The 16,107-nt window shown below is 36.7% G+C and overlaps 1 protein-coding gene across 1 annotated transcript in view; it reads right to left on the bottom strand.

The window, feature by feature from the left end:
* Positions 1-16,107, bottom strand: part of ITGA1 (integrin subunit alpha 1) — a 158,718-nt gene that overhangs the window by 54,345 nt on the left and 88,266 nt on the right. The window contains exons 8-9 of the mRNA XM_072824649.1: positions 14,706-14,856; positions 244-409 (exon numbers count right to left, since the gene is read on the bottom strand). Coding sequence (XP_072680750.1) covers positions 244-409; positions 14,706-14,856 — 317 coding nt within the window. The remainder of the gene's footprint in view (positions 1-243; positions 410-14,705; positions 14,857-16,107) is intronic.

Genomic DNA, 16,107 nt, shown 5'->3' on the forward strand with positions numbered 1-16,107 from the left:
TCTACACTGACCATTGCCTTCCCCCAGTCCTTACATCCTTACAGAGAGAGCTGCCAACAGAGTCAGTGTTGTGTAAGATAGCCATCTCAGGGACAGATTTACATTAAAGGGCATTGTTCCATTAAAGGGCTATTGTACACACTAAAAGTGCATGAGCCGTGTAGTAGTAATAAATACCAAAAACCCATTACATTGACTTTAAGTTGTAGAGAAAACATGCAGACTTATAAGAACTCGTCCTACCTTCCAAGGCAAATATTCTTTCTCCCAGAGCTTCAACAATAGTGACTAGAGCCAATTCATCAGAGACATTGAAGAAATGCTTCTCAGTGGGTTCACTTGCAATTGATTTTATTTCTTCCACAAATTTTTCAGTGCTTAGATTTCCTCTGTTATAGCTCCCAAGAATCTAAGACATGACAAAATGGCAAGAATATACTTAAATTCTATGTGTTAAATAAGGATCTCAAGAATTTTTGTCAATAAACAGGAGAGTGTATAATACCTTAATACAATGCAATTTTTATGTATTTCCACATTCTTGGAAGAACAATCTTCAGATTATGTAGATTCCCTAATATTAACTGTTACATACTGTAATTAGTGTAGGAAAATATAAAGGGCAATCTTGTATGTTTGTGAAAGTTTCTTCTCCTGCATTCTGTGTCCCTCTTTATGAACAGCTCTATCTCTAAAGCCTGACAGTTCAAAAGTAATGTTATAGTTTCTGAATGTCTTTGGCATTATTCCAGCCCATGCCACCACCATTTGCTGGCAAAAGCAATTAGCATGAGTTACTTGATCTTGAATAGGAAGTTCTTCTTGATAATCTTACCAAGAGCCCAGTCCCATTACACATTTTTTTAAACAGATATTAAACTAAATAGTAATCTAATTTGGCAATCTAGAAAACAGATAATCAGGATATTCCTGTTTGAAACCAAATGCTCAAGACTTTTTTTAGTTAGATTCTAGCAGATTTTCTCAACCTATTTTTTTTTAAAGTAAGGTTTATTGAATCTAATTTATATTTCAGTGAAACCCTTTTAGATATCACTTTTAGATCTTACAATTCTGAGTTTTGGACAAACCAACAGATGTACTACCACTTCCAAGATGTAGAACCTTCTATCAGTGTTCTTTCTTGCCCCCTTTGTAGTCAACCCTTCCTTCTCCTAACCCTTACAACCACTGATATATTTTCTGTTCTTAAGGCTTTGCTTTTTCAAGAATGTTATATTTATGAAACCATATAGCACGTAGCCTGTTGTGTCTGACACCTTTCACTTTGCCTAATACTTCTGAGAGTCATTCATGTTGCCTCATGTATCAGAAGTTCAGTGTTTTTATTGCTAGTAGGATCCCACTGGATGGATGCACCCAAACTGGAAAGAGTCCAAATGTCTACAAACAGTAAAGTATGGAACAAATTGTGGTAGATTCATGCAATGTATAATAAAAAAATGAATTACTAAGGCACAAAATATCATGGGTAATCGTTATGTTGAGTGAAAAGTTAAACACAAAAGAGTAATACTGTATAATTTAATTTACATAAAACAGAATAGGCAACTTAAGCTATGGTGGTATAAGTCATAACATTAGTTACTACAGAAGTGAGTATTAGAAAAATGAAAGTTCAGGAACTTCCTGGGGGTGATGGAAATGTTCTATATTCTGATGGAGGTGTCAGTTACATGCGTGTATGCAATTATCTAAACCTTGTACATAATTTTCACATTGAAATCTTGCATTTCACTGTATGTGTTACTATATTTTTAATTTTTATTTTTTAAAGATTTTATTTATTTATTCCTGAGAGACACACAGAGAGAGAGGCAGAGACATAGGCAGAGGAGGAAGCAGACTCCCTGCAAGGAGACTAATGTGGGACTCGATCTCAGGACCCCAGGATCAGGCCCTGAGCCAAAGGCAGACAGTTAACCACTGAGCCACCCAGGCATCCCTAGAATTTTTTTTGTTTTAGATACGTATAGATACCAAGAGATTAGAAAAGGAGAGCAAGAGATGAGTATAGGATTTGGGCTGATGTGTATCAGGTAAAGGACACCAGGTGGTGAATGTGGTCAGGCCCATAGATGCTTATAGTGCATACTTAAAATACATGTACATGTACAAATACAATAATAAACATAGAAACTTATAAAGTGGGTCACGCTTTCACAAATGATGAGGTCTCCTGAACTAAGGATCATTAATTCAATTCTGTGCTCCTGGAATCCAAAAAATAAAGGTAAGATCCCAAGCTCTGTGCTATTGCTTGAATTTTATAATATCCTACTCCCTAGGGACAAGAAAAATCAGAACATTTGGTGACCACAAAGATACCAGAAATTTCTAGCTTCATTTTCCATTTTTAAATCATATGCATAGATTTGTCTGGCATCATTAAACTGGGACTCTATGGTGCCTTCAAAGTCCTGTTGCAACATAGATCTGCAAGAGTTCCCAACCACAGTTCAGCATTGTGCACTGTGTGGGTCCCAGACACATGGGTGGGCGGGCAAAGGGGGAGGCGCTAGTCAGTCCTGTCCTCACTGGGTCTTCTGGCCATGGATCCCCTGCCTCTCTCTTCTGAGCACCCATATCCAACCCCACTCTCCTTCAGTTCTAGGCAGCTACATGTATTTTTTTTTTTTTTATGTCAGAGAGTTTTATTAAGAAGGGTACAACTTTCCACTTACAGTTAGGAAAAAATCTAAAATTACTGTTTTAGGTGTTGCTGTTTATGATCTACCATACACTTGTTTATTTGTATCATAAAATACAAGGGCTTAGATTAGTAACTGAATCATTAAAATGTACACTAAATATTAATGTGAGCAGAAGAGTTGTGTCCCAGCTAGTAAGGCAGTTCTGGAGTTTTCCTTCCTAGTGAGAAGGCGCTGGGGGATTTATTCGTGGTTTCTTCTCCTTGCTTGACTCACGCCCTCATCCCTTTCCCACAGAATACCTAGGAGAGGTCCTGAGCAATATTACATATCTGCACATACAGGTCTTCATTGAGGTCCTTGTCTGCTCTTTACCTCTGTGTCTACCTACAAAATGTGTTCATGAGACACAACTGCCCTAAAGTTTGTGAAGAACTTTGTGCTGCTTTGAAAAAGTGCGAAATTTAGGAAAACAAGAGCTGGCTCTAAGGAAATCGGTATACTATTTCGGTAGCTTTTTTATTTTTGAACCTAACTCTCTACTACTTGCCCAGATTTGGGTGGGAAGGTCAAGACCAGGAGTTTGCAAAATTACACCAGAACACAAAAACTCAGATCCTGTCTATTTGTCTGAAAAATAAATTCCAACCATTAGAAATGGTTTATATTTGAACAGAGGCCACTGGTGCTTTTTTCACTTTAGCTATTTGATGGGGAAGAGAACTAACGGAAATGAATGTAGAGAACTGTTCAGACAGGGAGGGAAACCCAAGGGTCACTTGTTCTTATTACATGGAACAATTGTCTCTTGTACTTAAAAACAATTAAGATGGTCTTCCCACATCTCAATGGACATGCTCCAGAGAAAGCATGGAGAAGGGTAGAAGAAAGTCTCCAGCCCCTAGAGCCTCCATCACACCTGTGTGTTGGTTTCAGGATCACTGGGGTCTTGCTCAACACCTCCCTCTATACCTGGTATTCTTCTCACACACTGCTAGACTCTTCGGTCAGCAATTTTGCTACACATGGATTTCTTTTAGATTCACACAAATTCTACGTCATGTGAAGCCCTCTGAGTCCCCATTGTTTTACCTAATTTATCCTAGAAGTTATATGACACCCTCATCTGGAAAGTCACCATCCTTCCTCCTTAGTCCCTATTGAACACATTCTAGATTCACTATCGTGTTGTCATGTTAACTTCCATTTCACTTATAAAGTGATGCATTTGAAAATTCACATTAAAATTGTAAAGATGCTTAGACCATGCATGGTTGAGGTTCTTAGTTGTGATGTAATGTTATTAGACATTTAGTACTCTGTGTGACAGACAAGAGACAATTAGGTAAAATTCAATGGGGGAAAATGCCCAAGTGATGTACTTAAATAATAAAAATAAAACATATAAATGGAACATGAGAGTATATATTTGGAAGAAAATATAAGAGGAAAAAATTCCCAGGAAGTACTGTGACTTGCATCCATCTTGAACTATTTTGTATTACGGAATAAAAAAAATGTAGGAAAGTATTTTGATTCTTCACCCAAGGATCTGGTGCTTATGGAAACATTATTTTCTATGAATGAGAAAAAATACAAAATAACACTTATAAATTACTTCTGTTTTACTTTATACAAATATGTCAAGACCAGGCATTTGATATTGGTAATATTTACCTGAAGTAGACATTCAGAATTGAAGCTCCCTTGAGGCAGATGTATCAAATGTTAAGTGTACAATTCATTTACATGTACTACGGTGCTTTTTGTGTGCAAATGAATGAAATGTTAAGATACTTTCTAACTTCTCTTATTTTCATTTGAATGCTGTAGATGATACATATTTCACAGTCATTATAATCCCAGCCATTATCATTTTAGATTAGAATATGAATGTAGAACAGGCTCCTGCTGGCAGTGTGTAGCATCCTCAAGTGACAGAGTATAGACCATACAGAATCATACCAGCTTAGGATCCTCACCAAATCTGAGAGTTTAATGGGTCATGTTTGCAGTTTTACCACAGAGTGCTTAACTTTTCAATGGTCAATTTTTTTTGGCGGGGGCATTGTCTTCCCCAAAACACATCTTTGTGGTTTTCAAGATCAATTGGTAGGTTAAAAAAAAAAAAGGATTAGGAGGAAGAGCCCAAGTGGTAATACAGGTAGAGCCTCAGGTATATTTGATCCATGTGAAGCATGAATGGAGCTTCAGAAATGTCTAAAGCCTTTCTGTGTGAATGTACAAGGAGAAGAAATAAAATAAAATAACTGCCTTATTTCCCAGTTTGGCACAAACTAAAAAATGAAAGTTTCACTGGGGAAAAGAAATATGAACTAGGAAAATAGAAATTCTTGCTGAAGTGAAATTTTTCTATACATTATTTATAACATTTTTGAAGAGCAATTTGACAATTCATTGATTAAAATAGGAAAGGAGCTCATGATTTTATGATTCTCCAGGAAAACTAATGTAATTATGAGAACCCTTTTTGACCAGATGGGAGGCAAAGTATGAATTATCAACTAGGGATCCAACCAAGGGAAACATAGTGACTTAAGGACAAGAAATACTGAATATGTAGCTAGATATCATGTAAAAGTGTTATAAGCTTTACTTAAAATTAAGAAGTCATTCATTGATAGATACAGTATCTGCTTTCCACTGAAGTTTATTTTTAATGTTGTTAATGCTGCTGATGGTTTATTCAGATCATTGCCTGCTCAGTGGCACCTGGAAAGCCAGACTATATTCTCTGGGGGGAAGCTGAACAAATGATAGCACTTCTGATATCCAATTGTCTGGGACAAACTGGGCATACATTGGCTTATGCAATTGAAAAGACCAGCCATAGAGATAACTGTGGCCAGTATTGCTGAGCGAAGCCAGGATCTATGGAATTATTCTCAACCACAGAAGAGATCAAAATAGTTATAGTAACTATTATTGTAAGGAGAAGTAATAATGGATTAATAGTAATAGGCAAGAGATAATTTATAGAACTAACAACAAGGGAAAAGACAGAAATAATGAGGTGTTTTTATTTTTCATATCTGTATCCCAAATAAAAAAGGACATTGCTGGATATTTGGGCTGTCTGCATAATTTGACTATTGTTGATAATGCTGCATGTATCCCTTTGAACCTGTATTTCTGTATCTTTTGGGTAAATACCTAGTAGTGCAATTGCTGGATCATAGGTAGTTCTATTTTTAACTTTTGAGGAACCTCCATACTGTTCTCCAGAATTTGCACTCCCATCAATGGTGCAAGAGGGTTCCCCTTTCCCTGCAACCTTGCCAACACCTGTTGTTTCTTGCGTTGTTAATTTTATCCATTCTGACAGCTGCGAGATGGTATCTCATCATGGTTTGGATTTGTATTTCCCTGATGATGAGTGAAATTTAGCATCTTTTCATGTGTCTGTTAGCCATCTGGAAGTCTTCTTTGGGGAAGTATTCATGTCTTTTGCTCATTTATTAACTGGATTATTTGTGTTTTGGGTGTTTAGTTGATAAGTTCTTTATAGATTTTGGATACTAACCTCTTTGGATAAAGAAGATGACATATATATATATATATATATATATATATATATATGATGTATAAATATATTAGGTAAAATTCAATGGGGAAAATGATGATGTATAAATATATATATATACAAGATTATATTATATGTATAATAATATATATTAGATTATATATACATAATAGAGTATTACTCAGCCATCAAAAAGAATGAAACTTGCAATTCACAACAATGTAGATAGAGCTAAAGTGTATTATGGTAAATGAAATAAATCAGAGAAAAATACTACATGATTTCACTCATGTGTGGAATTAAAGAAAAAAAACATATGAACATATGAGGGGGGGGAAAGAAAGAGGGAAACAAACCATAAGAGGCTTTTAAAGATAGAGAACACACTAAGGGGTGATAGAGGGATGTAGGTGGGATGGGCTAGATGGGTGATGGTGATTAGGTAGGGCACTTGTGATGAGCACTGGGTGTTATATGTAAATGATGAATCACAGAATTCTACTCTTGAAACCAATATTGCACTGTTTGTTAACTAACTAGAATTTAAATTAAAATTGGAAAAGAAAACAAAAGAACATTTTGTCCTGTCTTATAAGAAAGTCATCTTGGTTATAAAATAGGTAGAGTCACCTTGCCCCTGGGAAGCAGTGAATCAATTTTGTGTTCTGGGGGGACACCTGGGTGGGTTGGTGGTTCAGTCTGCCTTTGGCTCAGGGCATGATCCTGGGGTCCCAGGATTGAGTCCCACATCCGGCTCCCTGGATGAAGTCTGTTTCTCCCTCTGTCTGTATTTCTGCCTCTCTTTTTCTGTGTGTCTCTCATGAATAAATAAATAAAATTTTTAAAAAAAAATTGTGTTCTGGGAGCTTATCAGGGATGAATCTTCTTCTTTCATTGTTACAAGGGTGTGGGGTGTCCTTCACTGTTCATACTTTTGAATGGAAAGGAGGAAATCTCACTGATGAGATGCTGAAAAACCACTATGGGTAATATCTGATACTTACAATGAAAAAGAGAGATTCTATTGAAAAACAATTTAGGCTAAACTCTTATAGTTCTGAAATTTTTGCTTCCTGACTTATTTAAAAAGTCAGTTTGTATTAAGAAGACTCCCTCCCCCTGGGCGAAGGGCACATGCTATGGAAATGAGAGCAAACAACTAGAAAGGAAGGCTGGACACAGTTGTATCTGAGATAAGGTTTGATAGTCCAGGGGGAATCTCTGAAGGTTTTTGTGCAAGGCGGCAACACAATTGCTCTAAGATTCCTAAGAATCTCTAAGATTCCTTCTAGCTCTGAGGTACCATGAATTTTATTATTTCACGGTTGTAAACTACTCTAGTTAAAGACCCTTAAGAAAAATATTTATTGGTTGCCTAGCCTGCTATTGTGCTAGATGTTTATAGTTACCTTCTCACTGATTTTTTATCTGAGAGAAAAGAAAGAGAAACAGAAAGAGAAAGAGAGAAACAATATTTACCCTTACTTATAAATAAAGATGCTGAAGCTTGGAGTATTAAGCACTTATCTACTGTCACAAAGGCAGAATTTGAACGAAGGTCTTTCTAGTTCCAAAAATATACTCTTCTCTACCCTCCCCCCACTGCCTTCTTCTCACTTTTGGAAAGTGCCCATGTGTCTGTTGTTGTTTAAGGTTACGGCATGATGGGACATGCTTAGTGTCTCTACTGGGTCTTTTTGCTCTGGTACAGGGGCTGGAGAGAATTTGGGAGTCTGGGGAATTGAGGGAAAACATGTTAGGATAGTCTTGCAGCACCTTCCAGAGATCTGGAGCAGCAAGAAAGAGAGATTAGGGTGTGAGGAAGAACAGCCCAGAGCAGTGGTACATATGGTCAGTCAAGGGGGTCTGCAGCCTTGGTCATGTGGCCTATAGCCGTGGAGCCTGCTGTCCCTTGGTTTCCTCATTCATAAATGGGAAAATGAAAGTTGCCCTGCTCTCTTTGGGACGCCACAAAGGACAAAAAAAAAAAAAATCTAGAACACAGAAAAAACTATTGTACATTACAGAGTGCTTTATGCATGATAATTTAAATTATTTTCCATATTTGCATTTGAAAGATGGAATTTTTATTTCTCTTTTTCTGAATGCTCCATGGGGTGGCACCACGAAATTGAGTCATCTCAGCTCATGGAGGTAGTAAGATGGATTTAGAAAAAAAAAATCACTAATAAGGGGTAAAAAGCACTCTGACAGTCTCTCTCTCTTTCTCTCTCTTTTTGGATTGTGAGAGACAAATGTTATTAATAACAGATTGCTTTTATATTGATACAGATTTGTTCACAAAAAGTTAAAGTACTTTGTAATATCTTCTCCATCATCAATAGCAGGCTAGGTTTTTCCTTGGAACTAAAGGAAATTTCTTCTTTTCTGATAATTTCTCCCTTCTTGTCCAGTTTAAATGCAATTACAGAAAACATTTTATAGCTTCTGGTTGCTTCACTTTGGCTGCAGTGTTAGCAGCTATGAAGTAGGGAGGAAATGGCTCTGCATGGACCACATAAGCAAGGATATGTCTTCTGAGTTCTCCCCATTCTACTGGTAATGCCAAGAAGTGACTTGCACAGAGGAGCACCCATATTCTATAGAATCACATAAGAAGTCTTGCCATTGGAGGGACTTTACTCCTAAGTCTCAGTATAGACTGTCCAGAATAGACAAAAAATGAGGTGACCTTTTGTTTCTTTTCTGCAGCTCAAAGAGTTATAGGTATGGTAATACCACTATTCACTTTTAGTAGATTATTATAAGTCATGTCCTGATTTTCTACCTTCCCAAATTGTGGGAAGAATTATTAATTAGTATGAAAAGTATTTATTTTATTTGTTTTCATTTAAATTCAATTAATTAACAAAAATCATTAGTTTCAGAGGTAGAGGGCAGTGATTGATTCATCAGTCTTATATAACACAGTGCTCATTACGCCACGTGCTCTCCTTAATGTCCATCACCCAGTTACCCCGTCCCCCAACCCTCCTCCTCTCTAGCAACCCTCAGTGTGTTTCCTATGATTAAGAGTCTCCTATGGTTTTTCTCCTTCTTTGGTTTTTGTCTTGTTTTCCTCTCTTCCCCTATGATTTTCTGTTTTGTTTCTTAAATTCTACATATAAGTAGAATCATATGATTATCTTTCTCTTATTGATATATTTCACTTAGCATAATATACTCTAGTGCCATCCATGTCTTTGCAAGTGCAAGATTTCTTTTTTTGTTGTTAGCTGAGTAGTATTCCATTGTGTTACATATATATATAATATATATTATATATAACATCTTTATCTATTCGTTACATATATATACATATGTAATATATATCACATCTTCTTTATCTATTCGTCTGTCAATGGACATCTGGGCTCTTTCCATAGTTTGGTTATTGTGGACATTGCTGTTATAAATTGGGATGCAGGTGCCCCTTCAGATCACTACATTTGTATCTTTGGGGTAAATCCCTAGCACTGCAATTGCTGAGTCATAGGGTAGCTCTATTTTCAACTTTTAGAGGAACCTCCCTACTGTTTTCCAGAGTGGCTGCACCAGCTTGCATTCCCACCAATAGCATAAAAGGGTTCACCTTTCTCTGTATCCTCACAATTTGTTGTTTCCTGAGTGGTTAATTTTAGCCATTCTGATTGGTGTGAGGTGGTATCTCATTGTGGTTTTGATTTGTATTTCCCTGATGCTGAGTGATGTTGAGCATCTTTTCACGTGTCTGTTGGCCATTTGTATGTCTTCTTCGGAGAAATGTCCATTCATATCTTCTGCCCATTTCTTGATTGGATTATTTGTTCTTTGGGTGTTGAGTTTGATAAGTTCTTTATAGATTTTGGATACTGGCCCTTTATATGATAAGACATTTGCAAATATCTCCTCCCATTCTGTCTTTTGGTTTCGTTGACTGTTTCCTTTGTTGTGCAAACGCTTTTTATTTTGATGAAGTCCTAATAGTTCATTTTTGCCTTTGTTTCCTTTGCCTTTGGAGAAGTGCCTAGCAAGAAGTTGCTGTGGCCAAAGTCACAGAGATTGCTGCCTGTGTTCTCCTCTAGGATTTTGATGGATTTGTGTCTCACATTTAGGCCTTTCATCCATTTTGAGTCTATTTTTGTGTATGGTGTAAGGAAATGGTCCAGTTTCATTCTTCTGCATGTGGCTGTCCAGTTTTCCCAACACCATTTGTTGAAGAGTCTTTTTCCATTGGATATTCTTTCCTGCTTTGTTGAAGATTAGTGGCCGTAGAGTTGAGGGTCCATTTCTGGGTTCTCTATTCTGTTCCATTGATCTATGTGCCAGTATTATACTGTCTTGATGTTTACAGCTTTGTAATAGAACTTGAAGTCCAGGATTGTGATACCACCAGCTTTGGTTTTCTTTTTCAACATTCCTTTGGCTATTCAGGGTCTTTTATGGTTCCCTACAAATTTTAGGACTATTTGTTATAGCTCTGTGAAAAAGGTTGATGATATTTTGATAGGGATGGCATTGAATGTATAGATTGTTCTAGGTAGAACAGAAATTTTAACAATATTTGTTCTTCCAATCCATGAGAATATAACATTTTTCCATTTCTTTGTGTCTTACTCAATTTGTTTCATGAGTGTTCTATAGCTTTCTGAGTATAGATATTTTGCCTCCTTGGTTAGGTTTATTCCTAGGTATCTTATTTTTTTCATCCATTGTAAATGGGATTGACTCCTTAATTTCTCTTTCTCCTGTCTCATTGTTAACGAATAGAAATGCAACTGATTACTGTGCATTGATTTTATATCCTGACACTTTGCTGAATTCTTGTATGAGTTCTAGCAATTTTAGGGTGGAGTCTTTTGGGTTTTCAACATAGAATATCATGTCATCTGTGAAGAGTGAGAGTTTGCCTTCTTCTTTGCCAATTTGGATGCCTTTTATTTCTTTGTGTTGTCTGATTGCTGAGGCTAGGAATTCTAGTACTATGGTGAACAACCCTGGTGATAGTGGACATCACTGCTGTGTTCCTGACCTCAGGGGAAAAGCTCTCAATTTTTCCCATTGACAATGATATTTGCTGTGGGCTTTTTGTATATGTTTTTTTTTAGGATATTGAGGCATGTTCCTTTTATCCCTACACAGTGAAGAGTTTTAATCAAGAAATAATGATGTACTTTGTCAAATGCTTTTTCTGCATCTATTGAGAGAATCATGTGGTGCTTGTCCTTTCTTTTATTAATGTAGTGTATCACATTGACTGATTTGCAGGTGTTAAACCATCCTTGCAGCACAGGAATAAATCGCATTTGGTCATGGTGAATAACCCTTTAAATATACTCTTGGATCCTATTGGCTAGTATCTTGGTGAGAATTTTTGCATCCATGTTCATCAGGGATATTGGTCTGTAATTCTCCTTTTTGGTGGGGTCTCTGTCTGGTTTTGGGATTAAGGTAATGTTGACCTCAAAGAAAGAGTTTGGAAGTTTTCCTTTCAGTTTTATTTTTTGAAACAACTTCAGAAGAATAGATATTAATTCTTCTTTAAATGTTTGGTAGAATTCCCCTGGGAAGCCATCTGGCCCTGGACTCTTGTTTGTTGGGAGATTTTTGATTACTACTTCAATTTCTTTGCTGGTTATGGCTCTATTTAGGTTTTCTTTTTCTTCCTGTTTCAATTTTGTTAGTTTATACATCTCCAGGAATGCATCCATTTCTTCCAGATTGCCTAATTTGTTGGCATATAGTTGCTCTTATAATTGTTTGTATTTCTTCAGTGTTGGTTGTGATCTCTCCTCTTTCATTCATGATATTATTTGTTTGGGTCCTTTCTCTTTTTGATACATCTGGCCAGGAGTTTATCAATGTTATTAATTCTTTCAAAGAACCAGCTCCTAGTTTTGTGATCTGTTCTACTGCTCTTTTGGTTTATATTTCATTGATTTCTGCTCTAATCTGTATTAAATCTCTTCTGCTGGGTTTAGGCTTTATTTGCTGTTCTTTCTCCAGCTTCTTCAGGTGTAAGATTAGGTTATATATTTGAGATCTTTCCTGTTTCTTGAAAAAGGCTTATATTGCTGTATACTTCCCTCTTAGGACCACTTTTGCTGCATTCCCCAAATCTTGAACAGATGTGTTTTCATTTTCATTTGTTTCCATGAATTTTTAAAAATTCCTCTTTAATTTCCTGGTTGACCTATTCCTTCTTTAGTAGGATGCTCTTTAGCTTCCATGTATTTGAGTTTTTTCAAATTTCTTCTTGTGATTGAGTTCAAGTATCCAAGCATTCTGATCTGAGAATATGCAGGGAATGATCCCAATCTTTTGGCAGTTGTTGAGACCTGATTTGTGACCCAGTATGTGATCTATTCTGGAGAATGTGCTATGTGCACTCAAGGAGAGTGTGTATTCTGTTGCTTTAGTATGGAATGCTCTGAATAGATTTGTGAAGTCCATCTGGTCCAGTGTGTTATTCAAAGCTCTTGTTTCCTTATTGATCTTCTGCTTAGATGATCTGATCCATACATTTCAGTGATTGGTGTGTTAAAGTTCCCTACTATTATTATATTATTATCAGTGTGTTTCTGTAATTTTGTTGCCAATTGGTTTATATAATTGGCTGCTCCCATGTTAGGGACATAAATATTTACAATTGTTACTCTTCTTATTGATAGATCCTTTTATTATTATATAGTGTCCTTTCTCATCTTTTATTAGTCTTCACTTTAAAATCTAATTTGTCTGATATAAGGATTGTCACTCCAGCTTTCTTTTGATGTTCATTAGCATGATAAATGGTTTTCCATCCCCTCACTTTTAATCTGGAGGTGTCTTTGGGTCTAAAATGGGTCTCTTCCACACAGCATATCAATGGGTCTTGCCTTTTTATCCAATCTGATATCCTGTGTCTTTTTGGGGTCATTTAGCCCTTTTACATTCAGAGAAACTATTTAAAGATGAATTTTGTTCCATTATTACCTTCTGTATTAAATCTTAAAAGTCACTGTTTCTGTATATTGTTTCTGTTCTTTCTGATCTATGTTACTTTTGGGCTCTCTCTTCACTTAAAGGATCCCCTAGGGCTGGCTTAGTGACCACAAATGCTTTTAGTTTCTGTTTGTCCTGGAAGCTTTTTCTCTCTCCTTCAATTTTGAATGACAGCCTGGCTGGATACAGTATTCTTGGCTGCGTATTTTTCTCATTTAGCACCTGAATATGTCATGCCAGTCCTTTCTGCCTGCCAGGTCTTTGCAGATAGGACTGCTGCCAGTCTAATGTTTCTACCCTTGCAGGTTATGGACCTCTTGTCCTGAGCTGCTTTCAGGATTTTCTCTTTGTCTCTGAGATTTGTAAGCTTCACTATTATATGTTGAGGTGTTGATCTATTTTTTTTATTGATTTTGAGAGGGGTTTCTATGTGCTTTCTAGAATTATATGTTTCTTTCCTCAGATTAGGGAATTCTCTGCTATAATTTGGTCCAATATACCCTCTGCCCCTCCCTCACCCACTTTCCTCTTCTTCTGGGATCCCAACTCTAATATTGTTTCTTTTTATGGTATCATTTACCTCTCAAATTCTCCATTTGTGATTCAGTAGTTGTTTATTTCTCTTTTTCTCAGCTTCTTTATTCTCTGTCATTTTGTCCTCTATATCACTAATTCTCTCTTCTGCCTCATTTATCCTAGCAGTAAGAGCCTCCATTTTTATTGCATCTCACTAATAGCCTTTTTTAATTTCAACTTGATTAGATTTTAGTCCTTTATTTCTCCAGAAAGGGATTCTCTAGTGTCTTCTATGCTTTTTTCAAGCCCAGCTAGTATCTTTATAATTATTATTCTGAACTCTAGGTCCAATGTCTTACTTATACCCATACTGAATAAGTCCCTGGCAGTCAGTACTGCCTCTTGTTCTCTTTTTTGAGGTGAGTTTTTCCATCTTGTTATTCTTGCAGAAAGTGATCGCTCTTCTATTTGAGAGTTGCAGCTATACTTTTCTTACATCTTTGGTTGAGTTTGCAGGTATTCAGAATGCTTTGATAGCTATCTAGCTGAATTCCTGGGACGAGACAAAATTAAGGTCTTCTACCCCTCTATCAGCTTGGACTATTCTCCAGGCAATGAATTTATTTCTAGCATATCTTCAGTTTTCCCCTTTCTTCCCTCCCTTCCTTTTTATTCCTACCTTCTACTTTCTCCTTCCTTCTCTCACTCTTTTCTTCCCTTCCTCCATTCCTCCCTATATCCCTCCAGCATTCTTCCCCTTGCTGGGGCATCCTCTTCTCCTCCTTTTCTTTTCTTCCTTTTCCTCTCCTACTTCTGTCTCTTTTATTGTCCTTTCTTCCCTAGGATACAAAGGGAGCACGACCCAATCCTACCCCCACAGAGTTTACCTTCAAATGGAGAAGTTTTTCCTTTTCAACATTGTTTGTGTAAATTTAATAAAATAACCATGATATGTACACATCTCTTGTCTCTGCACCAGAGTTTGAAAACCATGTTAACCATGTACTTACAGCTATGGAAAACCGCTGAATGTTTTCATCCTCACAGTCTTGGATGACTTTATTCAGTAGATGGTTGTCATGGGACTCCCCATCAGTCACAATTACCATGACTTTTTTAACTCCCCTTCGGGCACCCCGGGCTTCAGTGAAAGCTTCCTTCCTGAAGTGATCACAAGGAAAAAAAAGCAAATAAAACACCACCCCAAGGTTAGGCAAAGCAATAAACAAAAGAAAAACACTGTCAACTTAGTTAGACCAGTGTTGTCCTTCCAAGATCAACATTGACAACCATCATTCAAGCTGGGAGGCATAATGATCGCTATTTGTAATAGTTTTAGATTTCTCCCAGATGATGAAGAGGTCACCATTTTGCTAATCATCACATCTCCCATCTACAAAGGGCAGCAGTATTTCATTCTTTAAAAACTTCTCAGGGAAGGTGTGACTGGAGCACACACATCAGACCTAGAAAAGGTCATATCTTAAATACTCTCTCTGCCACTCCTTTCTCTATAAACACTCCTTTTATCTGCTTTTGGCAGAAGCTTTTACTTTATAATCACTTCCACCACATCTAGTCTGACATTTATAGAAGAGTATGGAAATCTTCTAAGCTGAGGAGAATTTTGTATGGCTGATAGTATTTGAGAGTGTTCTTGGGTATGGGGGAAAATCAGACGTAGTAATAAAAGACTGCAGATCACTGTGATCTGAGTCAGTGACAGAGCAGGGCTTTGGGGATTAAGAGCAGATGGAGTAGGTATGAAACATTTGGTCTGAATGAGGTTTTAGGACATAGGCTCCTGGGGCTGGAGTGGAAGAAAGTGGCATGGAGAGAAAGGGAAAATTCTATAACCTAACTGCAAAGAAAGGAATTTTTTATTTAATTCAAAAAGCATTTATGGAAAGAGATGGAAGAGAGGGGAAATTAACAATTTTTATTTGTTTTGTGCTTCTACACACACACACACACACACACACACACAGAGGCACATTTCTCCTCTATTATTTTCTTTCACTCAATTCACTTTCCCCTCTGGAGTCAAGTAAATTTTACTTAGGAATGAAACATTGAAAGGATTTCATATAATATTTTTTAGATTTTGGCATAAAATGTAGCATTCATTATAGTGAATGGTCCATTTCAATAGTTTTATTTGGTTAAGAGGACAGATAGCCCTAGTTTGGGATATGTTAAAAATTTTTTTTCTTAAGCTAAACTTTCAAAGGATTTTCACAATACATACTAGTTTTACTGTAGATACACAGTAAGTGCACAATAGTAGGCATCTTGTGAATGGGAGAGAAGATCCTAGTGATATGGACAAAGAGATTTCATCTGTGATTATTTTCCTTTAAAAGGACTGAATCCAGTATGACAAGATGTTAACAATTGTTGATTTGTTTGGTT

This window comes from Canis lupus, chromosome 4 (genome assembly GCF_048164855.1).
Source record: "Canis lupus baileyi chromosome 4, mCanLup2.hap1, whole genome shotgun sequence".
Classification (NCBI taxonomy): Eukaryota; Metazoa; Chordata; class Mammalia; order Carnivora; family Canidae; genus Canis; species Canis lupus.